Source organism: Lissotriton helveticus, chromosome 6 (genome assembly GCF_964261635.1).
Source record: "Lissotriton helveticus chromosome 6, aLisHel1.1, whole genome shotgun sequence".
In the NCBI taxonomy this organism is placed as follows: Eukaryota; Metazoa; Chordata; class Amphibia; order Caudata; family Salamandridae; genus Lissotriton; species Lissotriton helveticus.
Window position 1 is genome coordinate 1,893,057,646 of NC_136067.1, and position 25,753 is coordinate 1,893,083,398.

Sequence of the window (25,753 nt, forward strand, 5' to 3'; positions counted from 1 at the left end):
TTCTCCAACCTCGGTTGTATTGCACAGCCAGGTTAGAGAAACAGCAGAGACTCCCTGTGTCTGACCGAGAGTTAAACTAGTCCGCTTTGGCCAATCCTTACGCTGCTCTCGCATGAGAGCAGCGCAGGGATTGCACAGGGAGTCTCTGATGTGTCCCAGTGTCTGCTGGGACCAGGAAGAAGAGGAACTCCAAGGCAACCAGCAGCTTTAGGTAAGTTTTTAAAATGTTTATTAACTCCGTGTTCACCCCCCCCCCACACACACACACACACACACACACACGCTCCCCCTCCCGCACTCCCTTGTCTCGGCCACCACTGCATCAAGCATGCAAAATAAGCAAAGCAATTGCTGTTTCAGTGGATCAGTTGCCCCCGATCAGCTCGAGGTTTTAATGCTAATATTCGTACATTTTAGTGCTACGTTTATACATTTTTTCAATGCAATTAAATGGAAGCAAACACACGTGATGGAAATGAAACTTGTAAACAGGCACTAACGATCAGGTATTTAACAACAAGGGGTGGTGATGGACAGAGTTTCTGAATTAAGCAGAATACTCTCACCCAGTCAAGAGATCAGGGCTAGATCCAACACCGTTTTTTAGCTCACTGCACCATCCCAGTTCAGAACCTGGCTATATGCAAATTAGTCTGTTCCTGTCCCAGTGCATGATGGGAACAGGGCAAACCAAACTACCAAGCCAATTCTTACACTGGGAAGGAAACAAGCTTCCGGGGACCGGTTTCTGGCATTTCAGCCGTCGTCGGCCCGGCTTGCTTGAATCCTGATGGTGCAATGAGCAAGGGACTCACATCTGAGTATACCCTTCCACGCTTAGGGTGGACAAAATATTTAACAACAAGGGGTGGTGAAGGACAGAGTTTCTGAATTAAGCAGAATACTCTCACCCAGTCAAGAGATCAGGGCTAGATCCAACACCGTTTTTAGCTCACTGCACCATCCCAGTTCAGAACCTGGCTATATGCAAATTAGTCTGTTCCTGTCCCAGTGCATGATGGGAACAGGGCAAACCAAACTACCAAGCCAATTCTTACACTGGGAAGGAAACAAGCTTCCGGGGACCGGTTTCTGGCATTTCAGCCGTCGTCGGCCCGGCTTGCTTGAATCCTGATGGTGCAATGAGCAAGGGACTCACATCTGAGTATACCCTTCCACGCTTAGGGTGGACAAAATATTTAACAACAAGGGGTGGTGATGGACAGAGTTTCTGAATTAAGCAGAATACTCTCACCCAGTCAAGAGATCAGGGCTAGATCCAACACCGTTTTTTAGCTCACTGCACCATCCCAGTTCAGAACCTGGCTATATGCAAATTAGTCTGTTCCTGTCCCAGTGCATGATGGGAACAGGGCAAACCAAACTACCAAGCCAATTCTTACACTGGGAAGGAAACAAGCTTCCGGGGACCGGTTTCTGGCATTTCAGCCGTCGTCGGCCCGGCTTGCTTGAATCCTGATGGTGCAATGAGCAAGGGACTCACATCTGAGTATACCCTTCCACGCTTAGGGTGGACAAAATATTTAACAACAAGGGGTGGTGATGGACAGAGTTTCTGAATTAAGCAGAATACTCTCACCCAGTCAAGAGATCAGGGCTAGCTCCAACACCGTTTTTTAGCTCACTGCACCATCCCAGTTCAGAACCTGGCTATATGCAAATTAGTCTGTTCCTGTCCCAGTGCATGATGGGAACAGGGCAAACCAAACTACCAAGCCAATTCTTACACTGGGAAGGAAACAAGCTTCCGGGGACCGGTTTCTGGCATTTCAGCCGTCGTCGGCCCGGCTTGCTTGAATCCTGATGGTGCAATGAGCAAGGGACTCACATCTGAGTATACCCTTCCACGCTTAGGGTGGACAAAATATTTAACAACAAGGGGTGGTGATGGACAGAGTTTCTGAATTAAGCAGAATACTCTCACCCAGTCAAGAGATCAGGGCTAGATCCAACACCGTTTTTTAGCTCACTGCACCATCCCAGTTCAGAACCTGGCTATATGCAAATTAGTCTGTTCCTGTCCCAGTGCATGATGGGAACAGGGCAAACCAAACTACCAAGCCAATTCTTACACTGGGAAGGAAACAAGCTTCCGGGGACCGGTTTCTGGCATTTCAGCCGTCGTCGGCCCGGCTTGCTTGAATCCTGATGGTGCAATGAGCAAGGGACTCACATCTGAGTATACCCTTCCACGCTTAGGGTGGACAAAATATTCCACGATCAGGTGCCAGGTTCTTCTTGTAGGAAGAATGCAAGAAGATGTTAGTGAACTGAAACATCTAACCCGAACGTGCAAATTCTTACTATTTTCTAAAATCCTTGCTTTGTTGCGTCCGCTTCAGAAAGAGGCTACACTGTGCTAGAATTGTAATTGCATTTTTATAGAGCTTACTACCCCTGACGAGGCGTCGAAGCGCAATTTTGGCGAGTAGAACGCTACTCCGGGACCCATAGAGAATTAGTGTTGAATTAGTATAGTGAAACATGCAAGTACATTTTAAGTGGTGGATAGGTTAGTCAGTTATTTGGATTTGGAATGATAGCAAAAGGATAGAGGAGGAGAAAGTTTTGTATTTATATAGCGCATATATAAGCATTAAGTCACATATGCTGGTGAATTCACCATCTCCGATGATAAATGAACGCTGCAGAAGAGAGCTTGACGCAGGTTGTACAGCGCCATCTGGGATCCTTGGGTTTGCTGCTTGTAGACACTAGATGAAGGCTAATTCTCTGGAACATGCAGCTGCTGTGTGAATCTCATTAATGCCTTCTGCATATCTGAACCACAGGTGGATTATAGAGGAAGTCAAGAGAAGCTGATCCGAATTCGGAATCCCTGGGGAGAGGTGGAATGGACTGGGAGATGGAGCGACAAGTGAGTCTATGAAAGTCTCCTATACTTTCACGATTCAGGATTGTTTGCTATTTTGACAATTTCCACTTCTTCTTTCACTATTTTGAGCTCTGTTATGAGTACTTTAGAGTTGCAATCCTACTTCTGAGTATGGTCCTCTTTAAAACAATAATTTATATGAATTGCACCCAAAAATCTGAATGGTAAAGACATGTTATAGATTTCATCGTTAATTTGTTCATTTGTAAATTCATTCCCAAACCTTGACACCAATGCGTGTTTCTATATTTCTAGCTCTGCAGAGTGGAATTCAGTTGACCCGGAGGTGCGGGACAGGCTAATAAAACGATGTGATGATGGAGAATTTTGGTAAGATTATCCAGTTGAATATGATGACAATATGAATAATTAGTTTGCCACAAAAAAGATTGTTAAATTAAGCTAATAACAGATAAAAGCAACATTTAAATCCACAGTACCACACATATTTAAAGTAAAATCTCACTAAAAGTTTTAAAAAAATTAAATGAAAAAAATGCTTGTGTGATTGATATTCGGCCAGTAATGATTTCCAAAGTGGTGCCTGGCACTGGGTCAGCAGCTTGGGTTTTGGGGGAGACCAATGCAGATGAAAGCTCAGAGGGAGAAAGAAGAAATGCATTTAGCATCAGAAGAATAACTGTCAGAGTTGATACAAATATATGTGAAACAGGAGGATTTTGGTGGGGAAACTCCTGAAGGTGGTAGGATGGTCAAACTTAACATGACCTTCAAAAGTAGCAAGTGACTGACAATAAACTGAATAAATTATCATTCACCTTAGAAATCTGTGATGCTGGTAAAGAGGGGATTTGGCACTACCGACAATGAAGTACACAAGAATTTTCAGTGTCCCTGATTTCGAAAAAGATGTACAAAAGGCACATGAAACTTAAACAATAACACAATTTTAACGTCAACTGATTACAGATGAAAGTCTGACTGTATAAGAAACTCCCAAATACTTCCATACAAATGAACTAAAAAAACACTGCAGAACACAGAAGGCAAAGCGGCATGAATCATGTTCTCACACTTAAGTCCCAAATGGATTGTATAAATTGTGTCGTATAAGTCACAACATTGTAACTTGTAACATCAGCCCCAGAAGAGCAGACACCAGCTTTCCTGTGAGGGGGTTCACCTACCAAGCTAAATAGAAGAAACGTTCCTACTGATGAGGGGGCGTATAGTCGGTGAGCGGATCATCACAGAATAATTCGCCTGAAGATATTTAACGCAACTTTATATTCTGCTTGAATCGCAGCATGCGTGGAAGTACTTTCAAAATTAATTTCTACCCATTAGTGGATTTAAAGTTAGTAACAGGCCACTATGCCATGCTTCATGCAGTGCAGTGCCCGAGAAATGGGAAGACTTTTTCTGCTTGGCAAGATTCCTGAGACCGGTACTTCAATATAGTGGTGATGTGTCTTTAGGCATGAGACCCTCCACACGCGTAGCAATGACATGATAGTATTTCAACTAGGACTCTTTGGAGTCCATAATCTCCTCTTTTTGGTTTCTAGCTCATTTGTGGTTATATCTTTGGCTGTCTAGACTAGCATATTGCCAAAATAGTGCTTTCTGGAGCTCAGGTGACTGGCTCTTAATGGGTGATGCAACTGACCTATTGTTTGTGCTATCTGGCAATCTTTTCTTGCTGTATATCTGCAAACCCGGCACAATGTAGCTGACCAAGATGGGGCTGCAAGACGCTCATCCGTCTGGAGGGACATAAGAAAGATCAAAGCAAATTTTGAGGTAGTGAGGCCCCAGCACCAGAAAAATGTGTCTAGTTATTAAGCCGATTAAGGCGAAACTTGTAACAGTTTTTTTTCCTACATCATAATATTTTCCTTAAATGCATACTTCAACAAAGACCAGTTTTGATGCAATAAAAATTACAAGAAAAATTAAGTTCTAATTTATTTTAAATTAGTTCATTTTAAAACCTAGCCATTCAGTGAAAAAAAGACCAAACTACTGCATGTGACCTGTAAGTATGTAAATAACCAAAGTGATGGTTGTGAGATCTTAGTCCAGGCCATACAGCTCTGACGAGTAGGCTGCAACGTTTCTACAGGGAAAGACAATAGCTTTTGCACTAGAATGACAGCCGTTACAATAGTATGTAAAATTTACAAGCCAAAACTCCATTGGCAAAAGATTAAGTACACAGTGGGGCAGGTAGTGCTTAATTTGCATTAAGAAGCGCTCCAACCACAAATCAATCAATCAATCAGAGTACTTGTAGAGCGTGTTACTTACCCGTGAGGGTCTCAAGGCGCTGAGGGGAGGGGGAGCTGCTACTGCTCGAAGAGCCAGGTCTTGAGGAGTCTTCTGAAGGTGAATAGGTCTTGGGTCTGTCGTAGGTGGGTGGGGAGGGTGTTCCAGGTCTTGGCGGCGAGGTAGGAGAATGATCTGCCGCTGGAGGTTGTTCGTTGGGGGCGGTGGCGAGGGTGAGGCTGGCGGAGCGGAGCTGGCGCATGGGGGTGTAGAAGCTGAGTCTGCTGTTAAGGTAGGCTGGTCCGGCGTTGTGGAATGCTTTGTGTGCGTGGGTGAGGAGCTTGAAGCGGATCCTCTTGTCGACGGGGAGCCAGTGTAGGTCTCTCAGGTGGGGGGTGGATGCGGCAGAGGACGTTGATGATTAGTCGGGCGGAGGCGTTTTGGATGCGTTGTAGTCCTTATAGGTGTTTGGCTGTGATTCCTGCGTAGAGTGCGTTGCCGTAGTCCAGTCTGCTTCTGACGAGGGCCTGTGTCACCGTTCCTCTTGTTTCGGTCGGGATCCACTTGTAGATCCTGCGGAGCATGCGGAGGGTGTTGTAGCAGGAGGAGGAGATGACGTTGACCTGCGTAGCCATGGAGAGGGAGGAGTCGAGGATGAATCCTAGGTTGCGTGCATGGTCGGTGGGTGTTGGTGCTGTTCCCAGTGTGGTTGGCCACCAGAAGTCGTCCCAGGCTGAGGGGGTGGGCCCGAGGATGAGTACCTCCGTCTTGTCCGAGTTCAGTTTCAGACGGTTGCTCCAAACCCTCTTCCACTTTAAGAGCGAGTATATCAATGTGCATGACATGTTAGAATCCATCCTGTAATGACAGCTTTCAAGTTTTGATCAGCCCGCTTTGGCCGCTGTGACTTTTAGTTCAATAAAATAACAAACATACGGAAGAACAGAAAATTATTACAAACTGTAGACCTATCATTTAAAACCAAGGAGTGATTAGATTACTTGATGATTTAGAGCACAGGCTAATATCAAGTAATCTACAAAGGAAGGTGGCTAGCTAAGAATATTTTCAAGGTTTTTAGGAAGTCTATTAGAGAAAGGGAATTCATCAGTCAGGCAGGTTGTAAGTTGGACAACCAGACAAAGAGATTTATATCTATGGATGTTTCATTATGTGGGGTGAAGTAGAGCGCGCTTCAAAACAATACATATTTATTTATGCATTTAAGGTTCTTTTACAGTGCTACTATAGCTATAGGGTGTCAAAGCATTTTATTGAATAACGGCCATGTATCATCTATCCATGATTTGATTCATGGTCTTCATATCAATCAGCGTGTTAGATGTTAGAATTTAATAAACTTTCATGAGAATTGCTTTCAGCATTTTGCTGTTTACAGTCCATCAAGCTATGAGTTTCTGGACTGTGTCTGGTAGAGATTTGTCTGGCAAACGTAGACTTGCAAACTGCAGTCACAAGCATGTATCATACTACCCAATAGATAATGGTTGGTTGGAAGGGTGAAGCCTACAAGGTATTGTCTGTTTGGAAGGATGAGGAGTGCAAGTGTTGCTATGTAGGAAGCGTGAGGATGTCGTGCATGATTGGCAGTTGCATCTATTGTCCTATCCCCAGAAGTGTGAAGCTTCTGCATGGAGGGGAGTGAAGGATAGTGAGGGAAGCTGCCATGTGGTCCTGCTTACCATCCTTCAAGGAAATTGGTTCTGGTTCTCTGGGTGATATGGTCCTATGTCTTGTGCCATTTACATCCAAGTTACAAAGTGCTGAATGGTCCAGTTTCTTGCTAGGTGCAATCCTTCATAATGCTTCATCAACTTTTGGGAAACAGCCAGTTGATTTTGACTGTATGTCAACAGCGCTGAATGAAGTATTTGTTAGTGTAAGATTGACTATCCCTTTGTTTTAACTAGGATGTCATTCACTGATTTCTTGAGAAATTACTCCCGGCTGGAGATCTGCAACCTCACTCCGGACACCTTGGCCTCTGACAAATACAAGAAGTGGAGCCTAACGAAGTTTGATGGGAACTGGCGGCGAGGCTCGACCGCAGGCGGCTGCAGGAATTATCCAAGTACGGTGTTGTGTTTTATTGTGACAGATAAGTCATTGTGGAGAGCTACCAATGATATTATGGTATTTGTATATAGTACGTGTGCAGACCATGGTGCCTTGGTATTGTGACGAGCACCGATTTAAAAAGATCAAGGAGAAGGGAGTAGTAAGTGGGCAAATATCTACAGTACAATTCACAAAATATTTTGCACGTGCAGCCTGATATACGTAAATAGCAAATGACTCACATAATCTCATCCTGATTCACAAAATAGGATCCAAGTGTTTTTTGTGTGAAAATGCTAATATGTGAGCAGAGGTTTTACCATGTGTGGATTTTCCAGCATTGGTGATGCGGGTGAAGCATAGTCTATCCTTCTAGTAGATTTTCAGGAATAGGCCATGCAAGTGGGGTAAACACCCATTAAGTCTGATCTTTGTGAATATTTAGAAATATTTGCATTAGGTCTGCTGTACGTTTCTGCACTGTTTTTTTTATTCTTCTTGTTATATTTTTAAATCACTTAGCACAAAAGCCTCTGATGAGAGAAACAGTTGTAATAGAAACAAAACACAACAAAGCACTAGTACTTCTGTGACCGTTGCCATCAAGATGTTAGCATACTTACATGGACTTCCAAGCATTACATTGTGTCCTGTTGACCACATTTCTCAATGAACCATCTTTTGTTAATGTCCTCAGGCGGACTGGAGTCAGGCGGGGTTATTATTATTATGGAATTTTATAACACGCTTGGTTACGCGCCCCGGCGTGTCCCCGCGCTGAAAGCGAACAAGTGGAAGAATGGGATCAGGAGGTTACAGCAGTGCTAGGCGGAAGAGGTAGGTTTTTAGAGCTCTGCGGAACTTGGCCTCAGAAGATTCGAGGCGGAGTTCAGTTGGAAGCAAGTTCCAGTTCTTGGCTGCGAGGAGCCTGAAAGATCTACCCCCCATTCGAGCTTTGCGGATTTTGGGGACAACTGCCAGACCAGTGCCAGAAGATCTAAGCATCCGCTCTGGTCTGTAAGGGCTGATGAGGCTGTTTAGGGGGGCGGGCGCCCTGCCTCCAAAGATGCGATGACACATGCATAAAGCTTTGAAGGTGATCCTTTCTCTGAGCGGAAGCCAGTGAAGGGACTTCAGAGCGGCTTTAGAGGACGTTCTCCTAGGAAGCCTCAGCACCAGCCGGGCTGTGGCATTTTGAAGTACCTGGAGACGGTTAAGGCTTCTAGCCATAATTCCCAGATATAGAAGATTGGCGTAATCGAGTCTCGATGTGACCAAGGCATGCACAAGAGTCTGCCTGGCACCAACAGGAAGTAGGTCAAGGACCTTACGTAAGCTCTTGAGTATACCGAAGCACATTCCAACCACCCGATTAACCTGGGGAGCGAAAGACAGCTCGGAGTCAAATAGTACCCCGAGATTTTTGGCCTGTTGACAAGGCACTGGAGTAGAGCCCAGGCAGTCTGGCCACCATGCCGAGGACCACACAGTCGGACCACCTTCCACCACGAGCACTTCAGTTTTGGACCCATTCAACTTCAGGCAGTTGTTAGACATCCAGGAGGCAAGCTCCTGCATGCAAGCACTGAAGCTGAATGCTGCAACTTTGGGTGCCCGTGACAGTGAGATGACCAGCTGTGTGTCGTCGGCGTAAGATACTAGTTGGATGCCATGACTTTCCACAATGGTGGCTACAGGGGAAGCGTAAAGATTGAACAGGGTGGGGCTCAGGGCAGAGCCCTGGGGAACCCCTTGGTCGAGATTGAACACACGGGAATAGTGTTCTCCCTGTCTGACCTGAAAGCCCCTATCCGTCAGGAAGGATTGGATCCATCTCAGCGCTACCCCATTTACTCCGCCTTTATTAAGACACTGTAGCAGGGTGACGTGTGCTACAGTGTCAAAGGCGGCACTCAGGTCGAGTAAGATGAGAGCCATAGTATGTCCCTCATCTACCCCTTGCCTGATGGTCTCAGTGGCCATGAGCAGCGCGGACTCCGTGGAGTGGCATGAGCGAAAGCCAAACTGAGTAGGATGGAGGAGGTTGGCTTTCTCCACAAATGCCATAAGTTGGAGATTTACCACCTTTTCTGCCACTTTGGCCATGTAGGGGAGGAGGGAGATGGGCCAGAGATTATCCAGCCTGTCCCAACTGAGATTCGTTTTTTTTTTAAGCGGAGCACAATCGCTTGCTTCCACCTTTTGGGTACGGTCCCGGACTCAAAAGAAAGATCCAAAACATCCCTGATGTAAGGTTCCAGGATTTCAATACTCTCCAAGAAGTTTCGGAGATGCCGGATCACGGGGGGATCCTGACTTGATGGAACGGCAAATCTGCTGAAGCTCATCAGAGGGTGGGGTGACAAAGTTGCCTAGCCTATTAGCACCTACATCAATCGATATATTTTCACTGAACTCTGTTGCCTTTTCCTTTCCCCCTGAAAAAGCGGAGTAGATAGTGGCCACTTTGTCAGAGAAGAAGGTGGCAATGCGGTTACAGGATTTCTCTGAAACCGAAGAAGGGTCAACAGATGAGCCGCATAAAGAGATTTCCTTATAAATTTTAAATAGCTCCTTGGTAGAGTTATGAGCTTCTCCTATCCTACCTGAGAAATAGTTAGTTTTAGCACGCCTGATCAGGCTATGATATTCCCTGCGTTTGCCTATATATCTCAGTTTAGCTTGATCCAGGTAGGCCACCCTCCACCATCTTTCTAGTTGTTTACATTCAGCTTTAGCTAGGCGAAGTTCTTCGCTAAACCAGGGGGCGGATTTATGGGGTCGACTACAAGGTTTTTTTTGACAGAGGGGCTGTGTCATCCAAGGCATTAGTAATACGACCATCTAATCTATCTGATGCCGTGACAGTATCCTCACCTCCTGGTCTGCCGCCTTTGGTCAGGGCAGTATCTAACTTAGTTTTGGAAAACGCAGTCCATTTGCAACTCAGGTATTAAGTATTGGAATACTTTTGGGGATTACTAGCAGGGATAGTTATTATAAAAGGTACTAAAAAATGGTCTGACCAAGGGACAGGGACGGGGGACTTAACTTCTATACCTTCCCAGTTGGCAAAGATGGGATCCAACAAGTGGCCTTTTTGATGGGTTGGGGCCTTAGATCCAATATATAATTGGAGGGACTGTAGTTGCTGATAGAAGTCAGTAACTCCTTTGTCTGTTGAATCGTACAGATGGATGCTCAGATCACCCAAGAGCAAAAACTTGTCCCTACGCAGAGCAGCTTCCGTTATGCCTTCGGTCAGGCTGGTAGTAAAATGGGTAGAAGGACCAGGTGCACGATAAATCAATAAGCCATTCAACGTGTTCCCAGCGTTAACCTTAATGGAGAAGGCCCCTGTCTCACTATCAGCGATAGCGAGAGGTTCAAGTTGGCAACACAATGGCTGTTTAGATATTATAGCTATCCCCCCACCTCTGCCTTCAGATCTATTCAGGCGTACCAAGGTGTAGTCAGCAGGAAGAGAAGCAACTATGTCCGGCTCTGAGTTGGAATCAAGCCAGGTCTCAGTGAGGAACAGAAGATCAAGTTTCATATCTGTGAGTTGGTCAAATATATCAAGACTATGTTTCCTCATGGATCTGGTGTTAAGTAGACCACATGTAAGCCTAATGTTCTCAGCCCTAGTCGGAGGTCTGTTGTGCCAATTATACTGACACACTTTGCAGTTGTTGGTATCTTCTGCGTTAAGACTGTGGAGGCAGGCTTTAGCATAACCAGGACAGAGGGCGCGGAGTTGTTGTGCGCTTGTGAGAAGTTGGCCTGATGTGCAGTGCTCACTATTCTAGTGATCACTATATATCAGTCCAAACAACCCTTATTGATGATTGGTTGTAAGTCAACCTTATAGACCAGCTATCCTAGTAGCATGGATACGAGCAGTCTAAGGCTCAGACTCTAGAGGGCGTGTTAAGCCAGCTGTTTTACCATCACATTACCCCTTGAACACCCAGTGAAAGGACACCACACAAGTTGTTATGAAAATAAACAGTGTATTTATTTATAACAAGACTACCCTGGCTCTTTATGAGACAGGGAGCTAAGCACACAACAAAACTCTTACGAAAATACTTTTAAGTTAGCACGTTACACAAATGCCCGAGGGGCACGAAAAACCATATACGCTAAAAGTGGAATGCGAATTACTAGCAGGTAAGTAACAGTTCTAATAGGCTTTGGAATCGCTAGGACTGGACTAGGGAATCGTTAGATTATTACTAGGAGGCCCAGGGGACTCGGGTGCAGAGTGTGCACTCTCACGCGGGATGCGGGACAAAGTCTATGGAAGCTAGAATTCACAAAGTTAGTGTTCACGGGCGAACCCGACCTGGTAGGGAGAAAACGACAGTGGATCCTGACCCTTGGATAGTGAGGCTATGCTGGGACACCGGAGTGCCGAAGTTACCTAGCCCAGGGGCTGCAGCTGCATAGGTCTGAAAAGACGTCGGGGATCTCGTTGCCGGACCAGGAGCCTGGAAGGAAGAAGTTGCTGGCAGGCGACCAGTGAAGGAAAGTTCGATGGATCCAAGCCTGGATCAAGGGAGAAGAAAACCTGAAAGCAGAGGGGACCAAGTTCTTGAATCACCAGCCAGTGATTAAGTGGGCACCAGGATGGCACCGGGCGAAGTCACCGCAGTCAGGTGAGTGGGCGCTGCTGGGCTCTGCAGTCTCTCGGACCAGGAGGCGTTGTCGGCGACCAGGATGGAGGTGCGAGCTGTCCCACGAAGGATGAAGTCGTTGGCGTCGAAGTTACCCAGGATTGGGCAACAAGCCTTGGCTAATTCAAGCCCACGCGGTGGACTCAAAATGGCGTCTTGAGTGGACCAGGAGGGTCCGGGGTGCTCCTCTTCTGGAAGGGAGCAAGGGCCAGTCTGGAGCAACCAGACCAGCAGCAGAAATGTCGTCGGGCGTCGTCAGGAAGGCCACAAGCCAACGGGCTAGTAGCCAAACAACGCGGTGAGCAGCGGAAAGCAGAAGGGCCCCACGCAGATCGTGGAGATGCTGGGGGGCTGCACTTCGGAGCTGGAGCTGCTCAGAGTCGGGGCTTCTCGGACCCCAAAGCACTCACCAGTAGATTACTCGGCGGGCTTGCTGGAAAGAAGTCGTGCAGTCTTGCAGATGGCCGGTCCCTTGAGGTCTCGTCGCACCCACGGTTCTCAGCTGGGCTGTAGAGGTGGGTAGAGGTCAGAGGTGCCAGGGAAGCCGGTTCTCGTCGAGCTGGGCAGTCGGATTCCGGAGGAAGGACTTACAGCAGACCGCAGTGTTCTTTAGATGGTGCCTGCGGATGCAGGGTGACTACTCCTTAGTCACAAGGGAGAAATCTTAGGAAGAAGTCTTGAGTTCCTTTCGCAGAAAGTAGTTTCAGGATTCAAAGATGATCTGATCTGGAAGGGGGCCAGTCTCTACCTTTATCTGGGAAAAGGGGGCTGGCACGCGACTAGGTCCTGCCCTATGGGTGGGACCAGGAGGGGGGTGGTTACACCCACTTCCTTGGCGGGCTTTTCCCCAGGCCAGGGGCTGGAGTGCCCCTGGAACTGGTTCCAGCCAGCCTATGCACAGTGAGCACCGGGGTGCCACGTGCAGTCACCTTCCTCTAAAGCCCTGCCTACCTACAATACACAAAACCCTGTCTGGGACGGTGCTGGCACCGCCCCTGGCAGGAAACCCTTTGTCCTTATCTCCTGCTCTGGGAGGACTCCCAGCAGCAGGAGGGCAGACTTGTGTCTCGGTGGCAGCATCCATTTTGTGGATGCTAAGGCTCTGTCTGACTTTTAACCGGGTTATAGGTTACATGCATGTCGTGTCCCTCTAGAAGGGTGGAATGCTAACCCCGTCGCCAGAATTGGCGAGGGGTTAGTATTTCAATTCGTATGACACCTTACTCGACATGTTTTGATAAAGCGATACCAGAGTTGGCACATAACCGCGAGGATTATAATGCACTTAAGAGTATATGGTAGGCGATATCATGGAAACGGCTAAGGGATGGATCCCGAAAGCCGCAGACAGGCTCAGCTCATGCCAGAGCACCATCTCCCACGATTCCAAGCACTCTGCCTTCAGGATTGTTAAGGCCTGCCATAGGAGTGACTGATAGGAGATCTGTGTGTCCATTTTAGGGTTAGATATAGGTATACTATATCTAAAGCAAAGGGTGAGTACACCACCTTGCCCCAGCTGTCGTGCAGCCAGTTGTGTCAGTTTTAGTTAGTCAATCCAGGGGTGGCATAATACATGCTTCAGCCCCTGGGAGACTTCTGGGTGCACCTCAGCCCTGGGTACAGGGACTTGGAGAGGGCCCAGTGCCAATTCAGTACCTAAGTACAATTTGGATAGAGAGAACAGCTAGGCTGTGGGTCTGATTAGCAGGCCCACAGCCAGGGAAAGTCGTAAACCAGTGCAGCAAAAAGCAAAAATCTGGGTGATCATAGGATTGCAGACCCTACTCTCCTACATGACCCCCCCCCAAACTTTGGGACAATAAGCTAACCTTGACCAGGTGAGTCTTCTTGCTCTAAGTGGAAATACCTGGAGAGCCCATCAGCATTGCTGTGATCAGTCCCAGGTCTATGCTCCACTGTAAAATCCATCCCCTGTAGGGAAATGGACCACCTAAGCAGTTTGGGGTTTTCCCCCTTCATCTGATTTAGCCACAAGAGGGGCTTATGGTCTGTCTGAATGGTGAAGTGAGTGCCAAACAAGTAGGCCCTCAGCTTCTTCAGGGCCCAGACCACAGCAAAGGCCTCCCTCTCAATAGCTGACCAATTTTTCTCTCTGGGTGTCAACCTCCTACTAATGAAAGCAATAGGCTGATCATTACCATCAAAATTCAGTTGAGACAGAACAGCTCCCACACCCAACTCAGAAGCATCTGTTTGGACAATGAATGGCTTGGAGTAATCTGGACTCTTGAGGATAGGTGCTGTGCACATGGCCTGCTTTAGGTCATTGAATGCTTTCTGACAGCTTGCTGTCCACTGAACTTTCTTTGGCATCTTCTTGCTTGTCAGGTCATTAAGGGGGGTCACTATGGACCCATAATTTCTGACAAACTTCCTATAGTACCCAGTCAGGCCCAAGAAAGCTCGAACCTGAGTCTGGGTGATTGGAGGAGTCCAGTCCTTGATGGCCTGTATCTTACTCTCCAGTGGCTGAACCTGGCCTCCACCTACAAGGTGGCCCAGGTATACAACCTGTGACTGCCCTATCTGGCACTTTGTGGCCTTGATAGTGAGGCCTGCCTTTTGCAGGGCCTCCAACACTTTCCTCAGGTGGACCAGGTGATCCTCCCAGGTGGAGCTAAAGACAGCAATATCGTCAAGATAAGCTGCACAGAAGTCATCCAGCCCAGTGAGGACTTGATTCACCAACCTTTGGAAGGTGGCAGGTGCATTTTTCAGTCCAAAGGGCATTACCACAAATTGATAATGCCCTCCAGGGGTAGAAAATGCTGTCTTGGGTTTGGCTTCCTCAGCTAACCTGATTTGCCAATACCCAGCTGTCAAATCAAATGTGCTTAAGAAGTTGGCAGAAGCCAATCTATCTATAAGCTCATCTGCTCTTGGTATTGGGTGGGCATCAGTCTTAGTGACTGCATTGAGGCCTCTGTAGTCTACGCAAAACCTCATCTCTCTCTTACCACCCTGGGTGTGAGGCTTTGGCACTAGAACTACTGGGCTAGCCCAAGGGCTATCTGAGGGCTCAATGACTCCCAGTTCCAACATTTTCTGCACTTCAGTTTTGATGCAGTCTCTAACATGATCAGGCTGTCTGTAGATTTTACTCTTGACAGGCAGACTGTCTCCAGTGTCAACATCATGGGTACACCAATCAGTTTGGCTGGGTGTCAGAGAGAACATATGTCGAAAGGATTGCAGAACTTGCCTGCAATCCTGTTGCTGATGTTCAGTGAGGCTGCCACAAAAGACAACACCATCAACTGACCCATCATCAGGATTCTGAGTGAGCAGGTCTGGGAGAGGGTCACTCTCTTCCTCCTGTCCCTCATCTGTGGCCATGAGCAAGCTCATGTCCTTCCTGTCAACATATGCCTTGAGCCTGTTAACATGGAGCACTCTGAGAGGGCTCCTGGGAGTTCCAAGGTCCACCAAGTAGGTAACCTCTCCCTTTTGCTCAATGATGGTGTGGGGCCCAGACCATTTGTCTTTCAGAGCTGCTGGGGCCACTGGCTCCAGCACCCACACCTTCTGTCCTGGCTGGTACACAGTCAGTACAGCCTTTTGGTCATGCCAAGCTTTTTGAAGTTCCTGGCTGGCCTCAAGGTTTTTAGATGCCTTTTCCATATACTCAGCCATCCTGGAGCGGAGACCAAGTACATAGTCCACTATGTTGGTTGCAGGCTTTTTGAGAGGTCTCTCCCATCCTTCCTTCACCAAACACAGGGGTCCCCTTACAGGATGCCCATACAGAAGCTCAAAAGGGCTGTAGCCAACCCCCTTCTGTGGGACCTCTCTGTAAGCAAACAAGAGGCAGGGGATCAGGACATCCCATCTTCTCCTAAGAGGTTCAGGTAGTCCATGAATCATCCCTTTCAGGGTCCTGTTGCATCTCTCAACAAGCCCATTGCACTGTGGATGATAGGGTGTGGTGAACTTGTAGTTCACACCACACTCTTTCCACATGGCAGTCAGATATCCTGACATGAAGTTTGTACCTCTGTCAGAAACGACCTCCTTAGGGAAACCCACTCTGGAGAACACTCCAACTAGGGCTCTTGCCACTACAGGGGCTGTAGTGGTCCTAAGGGGAATAGCCTCAGGATACCTGGTGGCATGGTCCACCACCACCAGTATAAACTTGTGTCCTGATGCTGTCTGGGGTTCCATTGGACGAACAATGTCAATCCCCACTCTTTCAAAGGGAACCCCCACCACAGGTAGTGGTATGAGGGGGGCCTTTGTTGTGCCACCTGACTTACCACTGGCTTGGCAAGTGACACATGAGCGACAAAACTCCTTGGTATTCTCATTCATATGGGGCCAGTGAAAGTGTGAGACAAGCCTGTCCCAAGTCTTTGTCTGACCTAAATGACCTGCAAGGGGAATCTCATGGGCCAAGGTGAGAAGGAAACCTCTCAGAGACAAGGGGATGACCAGCCTCCTGGTTGCACCAGGCTTGGGGTCTCTTGACTCAGAGTACAGGAGTCCATCTTCCCAGTATACCCTGTGGGCACCTGTGGCATTCCCTGCAGCCTCAGCAGCAGCCTGCTGTCTGAGGGGTTCAAGGGAAGGGCAGCTCAACTGTTCCTTCCCCAGGTCTGCTCTGGAGGGTCCCCCTGAGCCCAGAAACTCAACTTGATCAAGTTCAAGCTCTTTAGGCTCAGTTTCCCTCAGCTCTTCTAGATCAGCCTCCTCAGAGACTTGATCCTCAACCTGGGGCAAGGGGGAAGGCAAAGCCTTACCCTTACTGCTCTTCTTCTTGGGAGGTGTCTGGTCCATAGTTTCAGGATCCAGCACCTGTTCAGTGGGGCATCTTCTGGCCTGTGACCTAGTCACAGCAAGCACATGTGCTGGCAAGCCTAACATCTCCATGTGAGTCCTCTGCTCCACTTCTGACCATTGTGATGACTCCAAATCATTGCCCAACAAACAATCAACTGGGAGGTCTGAACTGACTACAACTTTCTTTTGTCCCTTCACTCCACCCCAGGAGAAAGCCACAATTGCCACACTATGACTAGTAGTGACATTGCTGGCATTGGTCACCAGGAAATCAGTACCTGGCATGATCTGTCCAGGGTCCACAAAGTTAGGTGTCACCATGGTGACACTGGCACAAGTGTCCCTATAGGCCTGAGCCATTTTGCCATTAATCAAAGGTGTCTGCCTGTATTTGCCCAAAGTATTGGGACTTATCTCAGGGGACATATCCATATCCCCTGTACAGACAAGGACAGCCTGAGTGAGTGTGCCAACTAAGTTGTCAGACCCCTCAGTACCCAAGGTTAACCCAACTAATGCCTTGGGAGTGACACTACCACTACTGACTGTACTAGGGGGTGCAGTTGCTTTAGGAGCTGTAGTGGCAGGAGTTTGTCCTCCTCTTTTGGTGCACTCACTAAACCAGTGAGATTTACTTTTGCAGTACTGGCACCACCTTTTTGACTGGCCTTCTTGAGTCTTCTTCTTCTGGGAAGCCTGACCCCCACCCTCTTTGGTTTGTTGGGGACCTGGTGAAGACTTCTGGTCATTTTGCTCATTCTTAACATTACCCTTCTGGTCTGCTTTCTTCTGACCACCCTGGTTCTGGTTCTGGTTCTGCTTGATCCTTGTCCTGACCCATTTGTCTGCCTTCTTTCCCAATTCTTGGGGAGAGGTCAGATCTGAATCAACAAGGTGCTGGTGCAGCAACTGGTTCTGACAATTGTTTACAATGTGTTCTCTCATCATTAGATTATACAATCCTGTGTAATCTGTAACCTTGCTACCCAGCAACCAGCCCTCCAAAGCCTTAGTGGCACAATCCACAAAATCAGACCAGTCCTGAGACTGAGTTTTCTGGGTGTCTATGAACAGCAACCTGTACTGCTCAGTGGTTAAACCAAACCCATCAACCAGTGTATTCTTCAGGACCTGGTAATTGTTAGCATCCTCCACTCTTGTAGTGAGGAGCTTATCTCTACCTTTACCATCAAAGGAGAGCCACAGTATAGCTGCCCACTGACTCTGGGGAATGCCCTGCACAGTGCAGGCCCTCTCCAGAGCAGCCATCCATTTCTGGATATCATCCCCTTGCTTAAAGGGGGGCACTATTTTAGTCAGGTGTTTAGTATCTAAACCCTTCTCTCTATCTCTTGGGAGATTGCTGCCACCAGTGGGAGCTAGCCCACTCATCTGCTGCTCTCTTGCCAGGGCAAGCTTCTCTTTGGCCAGGGCAATTTCTTCCCTTTCAATCCTCAGTTCAGCTTGTCTCATCCTAGCTTCATGCTCCTTTCTCTGAGGGGAAGTAAATCTCCTCTGTGGAGGATTCCTTCTCCCCTGAGAAGAGGCATTAGAGTGCAGAGATCTATTGGAGTCCCTAGAAAGAGATCTATCTCTTCTAACTCCAAGGTTAGGCCCACTTCGGGTTAGTACTGGGGGGCCCCCAGATCCTAGCCCAAGTAAGTCTAAGTTGGTCCTAGTTAGCCTTCTGACTACCTCAAGACCCTTGTCTACCTCATCCCCAGAGAGTACCTCCTGATCCTCCTCCTCAACTGCTGAGTCAGTGTTGTGGAGATCTGGATCCCCAGAGGTTCCTTCTAAGGCTGGCATGTTCTCATGTAACTGAGAAAGCTTTCTGGCATCATATGTCTCTAGGAGACCTATCAGAAAGGAAGTGGTGGGGTTAGACCCCTGCTTCAGTTTTCTGGAGACACAGATCTGTCTCATCTCATGAAAGCTGAGAGCTGCATATCTTGAAGTGACCTGTGGAGGGTCAACACTGACCAGGGGAGTCTCAGTAGAGTCCTCCTGAGTCGACATGCTTTTCTAGTGAGGTGTAAGTGGTGCACTTACCTACACTATATGTTTGCCTACTGATCCCTTGCTAGAGTTGTAGTTTAGGGTGTGCTAGGCCCTAGGAGCTACAACAGCTGGTTCAGTAGAACTCAGAGTATTCTAAGCTAAGTTATATGTACCTTTAGTACTTATGTGATCTTTCACAAGATATTCTTAGGGCATGTGTGGTAAAACAACAGCAAGCTCAAATCCCAACCGCTGCTCACCAATGTGAGAAGTTGGCCTGATGTGCAGTGCTCACTATTCTAGTGATCACTATATATCAGTCCAAACAACCCTTATTGATGATTGGTTGTAAGTCAACCTTATAGACCAGCTATCCTAGTAGCATGGATACGAGCAGTCTAAGGCTCAGACTCTAGAGGGCGTGTTAAGCCAGCTGTTTTACCATCACATTACCCCTTGAACACCCAGTGAAAGGACACCACACAAGTTGTTATGAAAATAAACAGTGTATTTATTTATAACAAGACTACCCTGGCTCTTTATGAGACAGGGAGCTAAGCACACAACAAAACTCTTACGAAAATACTTTTAAGTTAGCACGTTACACAAATGCCCGAGGGGCACGAAAAACCATATACGCTAAAAGTGGAATGCGAATTACTAGCAGGTAAGTAACAGTTCTAATAGGCTTTGGAATCGCTAGGACTGGACTAGGGAATCGTTAGATTATTACTAGGAGGCCCAGGGGACTCGGGTGCAGAGTGTGCACTCTCACGCGGGATGCGGGACAAAGTCTATGGAAGCTAGAATTCACAAAGTTAGTGTTCACGGGCGAACCCGACCTGGTAGGGAGAAAACGACAGTGGATCCTGACCCTTGGATAGTGAGGCTATGCTGGGACACCGGAGTGCCGAAGTTACCTAGCCCAGGGGCTGCAGCTGCATAGGTCTGAAAAGACGTCGGGGATCTCGTTGCCGGACCAGGAGCCTGGAAGGAAGAAGTTGCTGGCAGGCGACCAGTGAAGGAAAGTTCGATGGATCCAAGCCTGGATCAAGGGAGAAGAAAACCTGAAAGCAGAGGGGACCAAGTTCTTGAATCACCAGCCAGTGATTAAGTGGGCACCAGGATGGCACCGGGCGAAGTCACCGCAGTCAGGTGAGTGGGCGCTGCTGGGCTCTGCAGTCTCTCGGACCAGGAGGCGTTGTCGGCGACCAGGATGGAGGTGCGAGCTGTCCCACGAAGGATGAAGTCGTTGGCGTCGAAGTTACCCAGGATTGGGCAACAAGCCTTGGCTAATTCAAGCCCACGCGGTGGACTCAAAATGGCGTCTTGAGTGGACCAGGAGGGTCCGGGGTGCTCCTCTTCTGGAAGGGAGCAAGGGCCAGTCTGGAGCAACCAGACCAGCAGCAGAAATGTCGTCGGGCGTCGTCAGGAAGGCCACAAGCCAACGGGCTAGTAGCCAAACAACGCGGTGAGCAGCGGAAAGCAGAAGGGCCCCACGCAGATCGTGGAGATGCTGGGGGGCTGCACTTCGGAGCTGGAGCTGCTCAGAGTCGGGGCTTCTCGGACCCCAAAGCACTCACCAGTAGATTACTCGGCGGGCTTGCTGGAAAGAAGTCGTGCAGTCTTGCAGATGGCCGGTCCCTTGAGGTCTCGTCGCACCCACGGTTCTCAGCTGGGCTGTAGAGGTGGGTAGAGGTCAGAGGTGCCAGGGAAGCCGGTTCTCGTCGAGCTGGGCAGTCGGATTCCGTAGGAAGGACTTACAGCAGACCGCAGTGTTCTTTAGATGGTGCCTGCGGATGCAGGGTGACTACTCCTTAGTCACAAGGGAGAAATCTTAGGAAGAAGTCTTGAGTTCCTTTCGCAGAAAGTAGTTTCAGGATTCAAAGATGATCTGATCTGGAAGGGGGCCAGTCTCTACCTTTATCTGGGAAAAGGGGGCTGGCACGCGACTAGGTCCTGCCCTATGGGTGGGACCAGGAGGGGGGTGGTTACACCCACTTCCTTGGCGGGCTTTTCCCCAGGCCAGGGGCTGGAGTGCCCCTGGAACTGGTTCCAGCCAGCCTATGCACAGTGAGCACCGGGGTGCCACGTGCAGTCACCTTCCTCTAAAGCCCTGCCTACCTACAATACACAAAACCCTGTCTGGGACGGTGCTGGCACCGCCCCTGGCAGGAAACCCTTTGTCCTTATCTCCTGCTCTGGGAGGACTCCCAGCAGCAGGAGGGCAGACTTGTGTCTCGGTGGCAGCATCCATTTTGTGGATGCTAAGGCTCTGTCTGACTTTTAACCGGGTTATAGGTTACATGCATGTCGTGTCCCTCTAGAAGGGTGGAATGCTAACCCCGTCGCCAGAATTGGCGAGGGGTTAGTATTCCAATTCGTATGACACCTTACTCGACATGTTTTGATAAAGCGATACCAGAGTTGGCACATAACCGCGAGGATTATAATGCACTTAAGAGTATATGGTAGGCGATATCATGGAAACGGCTAAGGGATGGATCCCGAAAGCCGCAGACAGGCTCAGCTCATGCCAGAGCACCATCTCCCACGATTCCAAGCACTCTGCCTTCAGGATTGTTAAGGCCTGCCATAGGAGTGACTGATAGGAGATCTGTGTGTCCATTTTAGGGTTAGATATAGGTATACTATATCTAAAGCAAAGGGTGAGTACACCACCTTGCCCCAGCTGTCGTGCAGCCAGTTGTGTCAGTTTTAGTTAGTCAATCCAGGGGTGGCATAATACATGCTTCAGCCCCTGGGAGACTTCTGGGTGCACCTCAGCCCTGGGTACAGGGACTTGGAGAGGGCCCAGTGCCAATTCAGTACCTAAGTACAATTTGGATAGAGAGAACAGCTAGGCTGTGGGTCTGATTAGCAGGCCCACAGCCAGGGAAAGTCGTAAACCAGTGCAGCAAAAAGCAAAAATCTGGGTGATCATAGGATTGCAGACCCTACTCTCCTACAGCGCTCCAGCACATCATTGGCCCATATTGGCCAGGGGTCATGGCCCCTGTCCCCGGCCGGCCGTGGACGGGCGCAGACGGGCTCGCCTTTGGCGCGCTGACGGCGCGCCCGCTGCGCTTCCTAGGTGGGGGTGACACTTTGTCGGAAGGGGCGGGAGGAGCGGAGCACTAGTCTGCTCGGCTGCCTCCTCACCCAAGATGGCGGGCCCACGGGGGAAGAGTCTCCAATGAATGGTGAGACCAAGTGCAAAGGAGCAAAGAGCAATAAATTTAAAATAATGGGCAGCAAGGACAATAGTTTTAAAAACACAGCAACAATTTGTCAACACTTGAAAAAGTCACTGGCAAGGTCCCGGCTTCCGCCTCAGGACGATCCACACATCACACACGCTCGCAATCACGTTGTGGACGATTTCCACCAGTTTATAATACTCCCTCTGCACGCCCTGTTTCTTCTAGAATTTCCAACGACAGCCTCTGTTTAAAAAAACCAAAAAAAACTTTTTACATCAACTTGCCTTGGTCCATTCCGGCACAACTTTGTGGGGCAAAAGTGGTTCCCTATTACTTCACTATATATGTTATGTTATAAAGACTTTTATAATGCGCTCTGTTACTAGCTAGTATCCTGGCGCAGAGAGAGAAGTGGCAGAGATAGCGAGGGGGGGGGGGGGGCAGGCAGTTATAGGTTCATATTAAACAGATAAGTTTTCAGCCCTTTCTTAAAGGCGGCAGTGGTTTGGGCAGCTTTAAGATGTAATGGAAGAGCGTTCCAAGCCCTGGCAGCCCTGACTGAAATGGACTGGCCTCCAACTCTGGAAAGCTTAAATCTAGGCACGGTCATTAGGCACTGATTAGCCGAGCGGAGACAGCGCTTCGGAACATACAGGGAAAACCGTTTCCTCAGATAAACAGGTCCGAGCTGATGGATCGCTCGGAAGGAGAAAACCAGAGTTTTAAACATCATTCGATGCGGCACCGGAAGCCAATGGAGGCTGTGTAAGTGGGGGCGGACGCTAGACCTCCTGGGCAGTTTAACACCTTGCCTGCTAAGACAATTCCCGCTGGGTGCTGAAAGTCCTAAAATCCTATGCTTCATGACAAGGTCAACTCGTCATAAGCACAGCTCCAGTGTACTGCATGACGAGCTGACCTTGTCATTAGCATGGAAGTGGTTAAACAGAAGTCACACAGCCGCATTTTGAATAACCTGAAGCCGTTGGATCAGATACGCCGGTAAGCCACTAAACAGGGCATTCGCGTAGTCAAGCCTGGAAAGGATTAAGGCACGCGACAGTCTCTTTGGCCTCTCTCGGAAGAAGTGGAAAAAACCTACGTAAGGCTTTGAGAGTAGCAAAACACACACCAGTGAGTTTTTTGATGTGGTCCTCAAACTTGAGATCACTCCCAAACCAAACCCCTAGGTTCTTAGCAGGGCCGCCCATGGAATTGGGGCAAGGAGGATCAGGTGGCCATAGGAGGTTTGTAAAATTATCTGGAAAGGAACCATAAAAGAGAACTTCGGACTTGTCTTCAGTGCACTTGAGCTGGGCAAATGCTAGCCAGCGAAAGACAGATGAAAGGCAAAGCCGAACAGTCGACGTGTCCAAATTATCCTTTGGCCAGGTGAAGAAGAGCTGGGTGTCGTCGGCATAAGCCATTATATTCCTTGGAAATCGTAAGCCCAAAAGGCACACTGTTGAGTTTGTTTCTAGGTAGGTCGAGGTCATTGGGGATGGCCAGAATGAATAGTTGTGGTGTCAATGTGAACCTGGCATCTAATACCACCGAGAGTTCCTCCACTATTCCCTTCAGGTGTACTCCAAAGTTCCCAAATTATGTATAAAAGTACCTTTCCCACATGTTAGGCATCTATTAATTGCCATCACGACCCATTTTGTATAGTCTGCTTCTGTTCTAGTAAGCTTTAGATAGGATTCTTATTTGGATTCATTGTAAGCCTGTGTTTATTTTCATCTCTCTTGGATGCATCAATAAGGCCTCCCAATCTACATCTTGATGAGATCTAGGTCTTTTTCCAAAGAGAATCTGATGCTCTTCAAGCAGTTGTGTGCTTGGTTAATCAGGGTTTGATCAGTGGTCAATATTTTGAACAGTAATCTGTATTATAGATGGGTGGCCTCTGGGGTTGGTTGGACTATTTGATCAGACTGTTGGAACGTGTTGCAGCTGCAGGTATACACATTTTGAGGGGGCAACATGTCCTATTCTCCCTGCATTTGAGCAAAGGTTTTTATTGTCTCTACTTTAGAAATGCCCACGGCGTGCCACCTGTCGAAACCCTTCAATCTATGCACGGTTTTCAGCATAATAGTACTGACTCCTAAGGAGTTTCTTGCTCGATCCGTTCCCGCCTACCAGTGACTGTTATGGTTTCACTTCAGATCTGTAGTATCACGTGTGTCACTATTGCAACGTGTGTGTCCCATACTCCACATATAGATAATCTAGGTAGGTGGTCATTCTCACTACTACTCTAAGACACAAAAGAGGGTCATCAGTAGGGGCAAACATTCAATCATTTAGGACCTGCAGTTGAAGATTTGTTTGCAAGATAAATCCGTACATACCCCCACACTATCTTACAAACCACAGCTGCTTTCTGAGGTTGATGGTGGCAAAGCCCTCCCTGCAGACCTACCCAGCTCTACCCATTATTTCATGCTGCTTCCACACTCATAAAAGGGCAACAGAAATACAATAACCGCACCCCAACCAGGCAGCTGGTGACATTTGAAAGTGGTGAGGCGTAAAGGTTGTGGATGAGTGTTACATCGCGAGAAATGTTGAAAAACTAATGGGCTAATGGACCATTTTAAAGCAAAATTGAGAGAGCAAGAAGCTTTATAAAGAAATTGTGAATGTATAGACCTAAAATAGTTAAACACATAACAAAATGCCCCATACCTTCCTGCATTAAATGTGTCCAATAGTTACTGTGGTGTGCAAATCCTCTTTATTAGCTCTAGTGAACAAGTGAGTTCTGTGAAGTGAGGCTCCGGCATGGACTTGACGGTATGATGCGGCGGGTAACCGAATGAACATGCAAGTCCATGCCACGTCTGCATAAGCGGGTTTTACATCTATCCGTGCATTGACTAGGGTGGCATTTAAGCACTACAGTAATGCTCCAGTCCAGTGGCAGGGTTCTGATACATTGCTCTAGACTAGAATTTTTATCGTCTAACTTGCGGAATGCGTTCTTGTGTAATGTAACTGGTGTTAATGTAAAGTGCTCCAATACGTTCAGGTCAAGTATGAGCTATGTAAATCTGCAGCAAAAAAATAATTAAAAAATTTAAAAATAGTTCGACCTACAGTGTTTGTCGCACACACGCCTGGTTGGCACATGATACACAATTGCACTGCCATCTGTAGCAGAGCGACTGCAATGGAAAGAGGAGTTAAACTGCTTCTACGTTTGGATCTACTCTACAAAAGCACCAATTCCCAAATGCAGACAGCACATTGTGAAGAAAATACATGCAGACCCTCTCACAACTATGACATATTAGTCTATTGAAAGCTCACTAAATCAGCTTTTTAGACAGTAACTGAGCATAAGATCAGTGAAAGTGTCCTTCTCTTCACATCATGTAAGCCCCACAGTCCACATAACTACCAACTTTTGAATGTGGGGATCCAAGTTTGACTCCCAGTTTTGGCTCATAATCCTGTGATTTCACAAAATCTCTACCTTCTGGGCTTAAAAAGAAAAACCTATAATGTAGCGTACTTTGCGCTGTGATTAGCCAGCGGATGGTTTCAAGAGCCAGATTTCTACTTTGAAACATGGGCCGACAACCTGTATCATAGTTTACAATGCACGCCATTCTTGCAGAGTCTTAGAAAACACCAAACACCACCCGGGGGCTCACAAGCCGGGCTCTCCTGCTTTCTCGATTGTACCTGATGGTTGTCACACCACCCACACAAATTAAGCACAATGTAACACTGAGACTGGTAGCACAATTAATGAAAGTGGGACAGTGAGACTGAAGTTTAAATTAAGGTTTCCCACTTGACCAAATTGAGTGATCCTGTAAACTCCACTT

The 25,753-nt window shown here is 47.8% G+C and overlaps 1 protein-coding gene across 1 annotated transcript in view; it reads left to right on the top strand.

Annotated features, from left to right (window-relative positions):
• LOC144763859 (calpain-2 catalytic subunit-like) overlaps positions 1–25,753 on the top strand; it is a 238,017-nt gene that overhangs the window by 144,616 nt on the left and 67,648 nt on the right. The window contains exons 7-9 of the mRNA XM_078649841.1: positions 2,814–2,899; positions 3,173–3,247; positions 7,078–7,238. Of these exons, the coding sequence (XP_078505967.1) occupies positions 2,814–2,899; positions 3,173–3,247; positions 7,078–7,238 (322 nt within the window). The remainder of the gene's footprint in view (positions 1–2,813; positions 2,900–3,172; positions 3,248–7,077; positions 7,239–25,753) is intronic.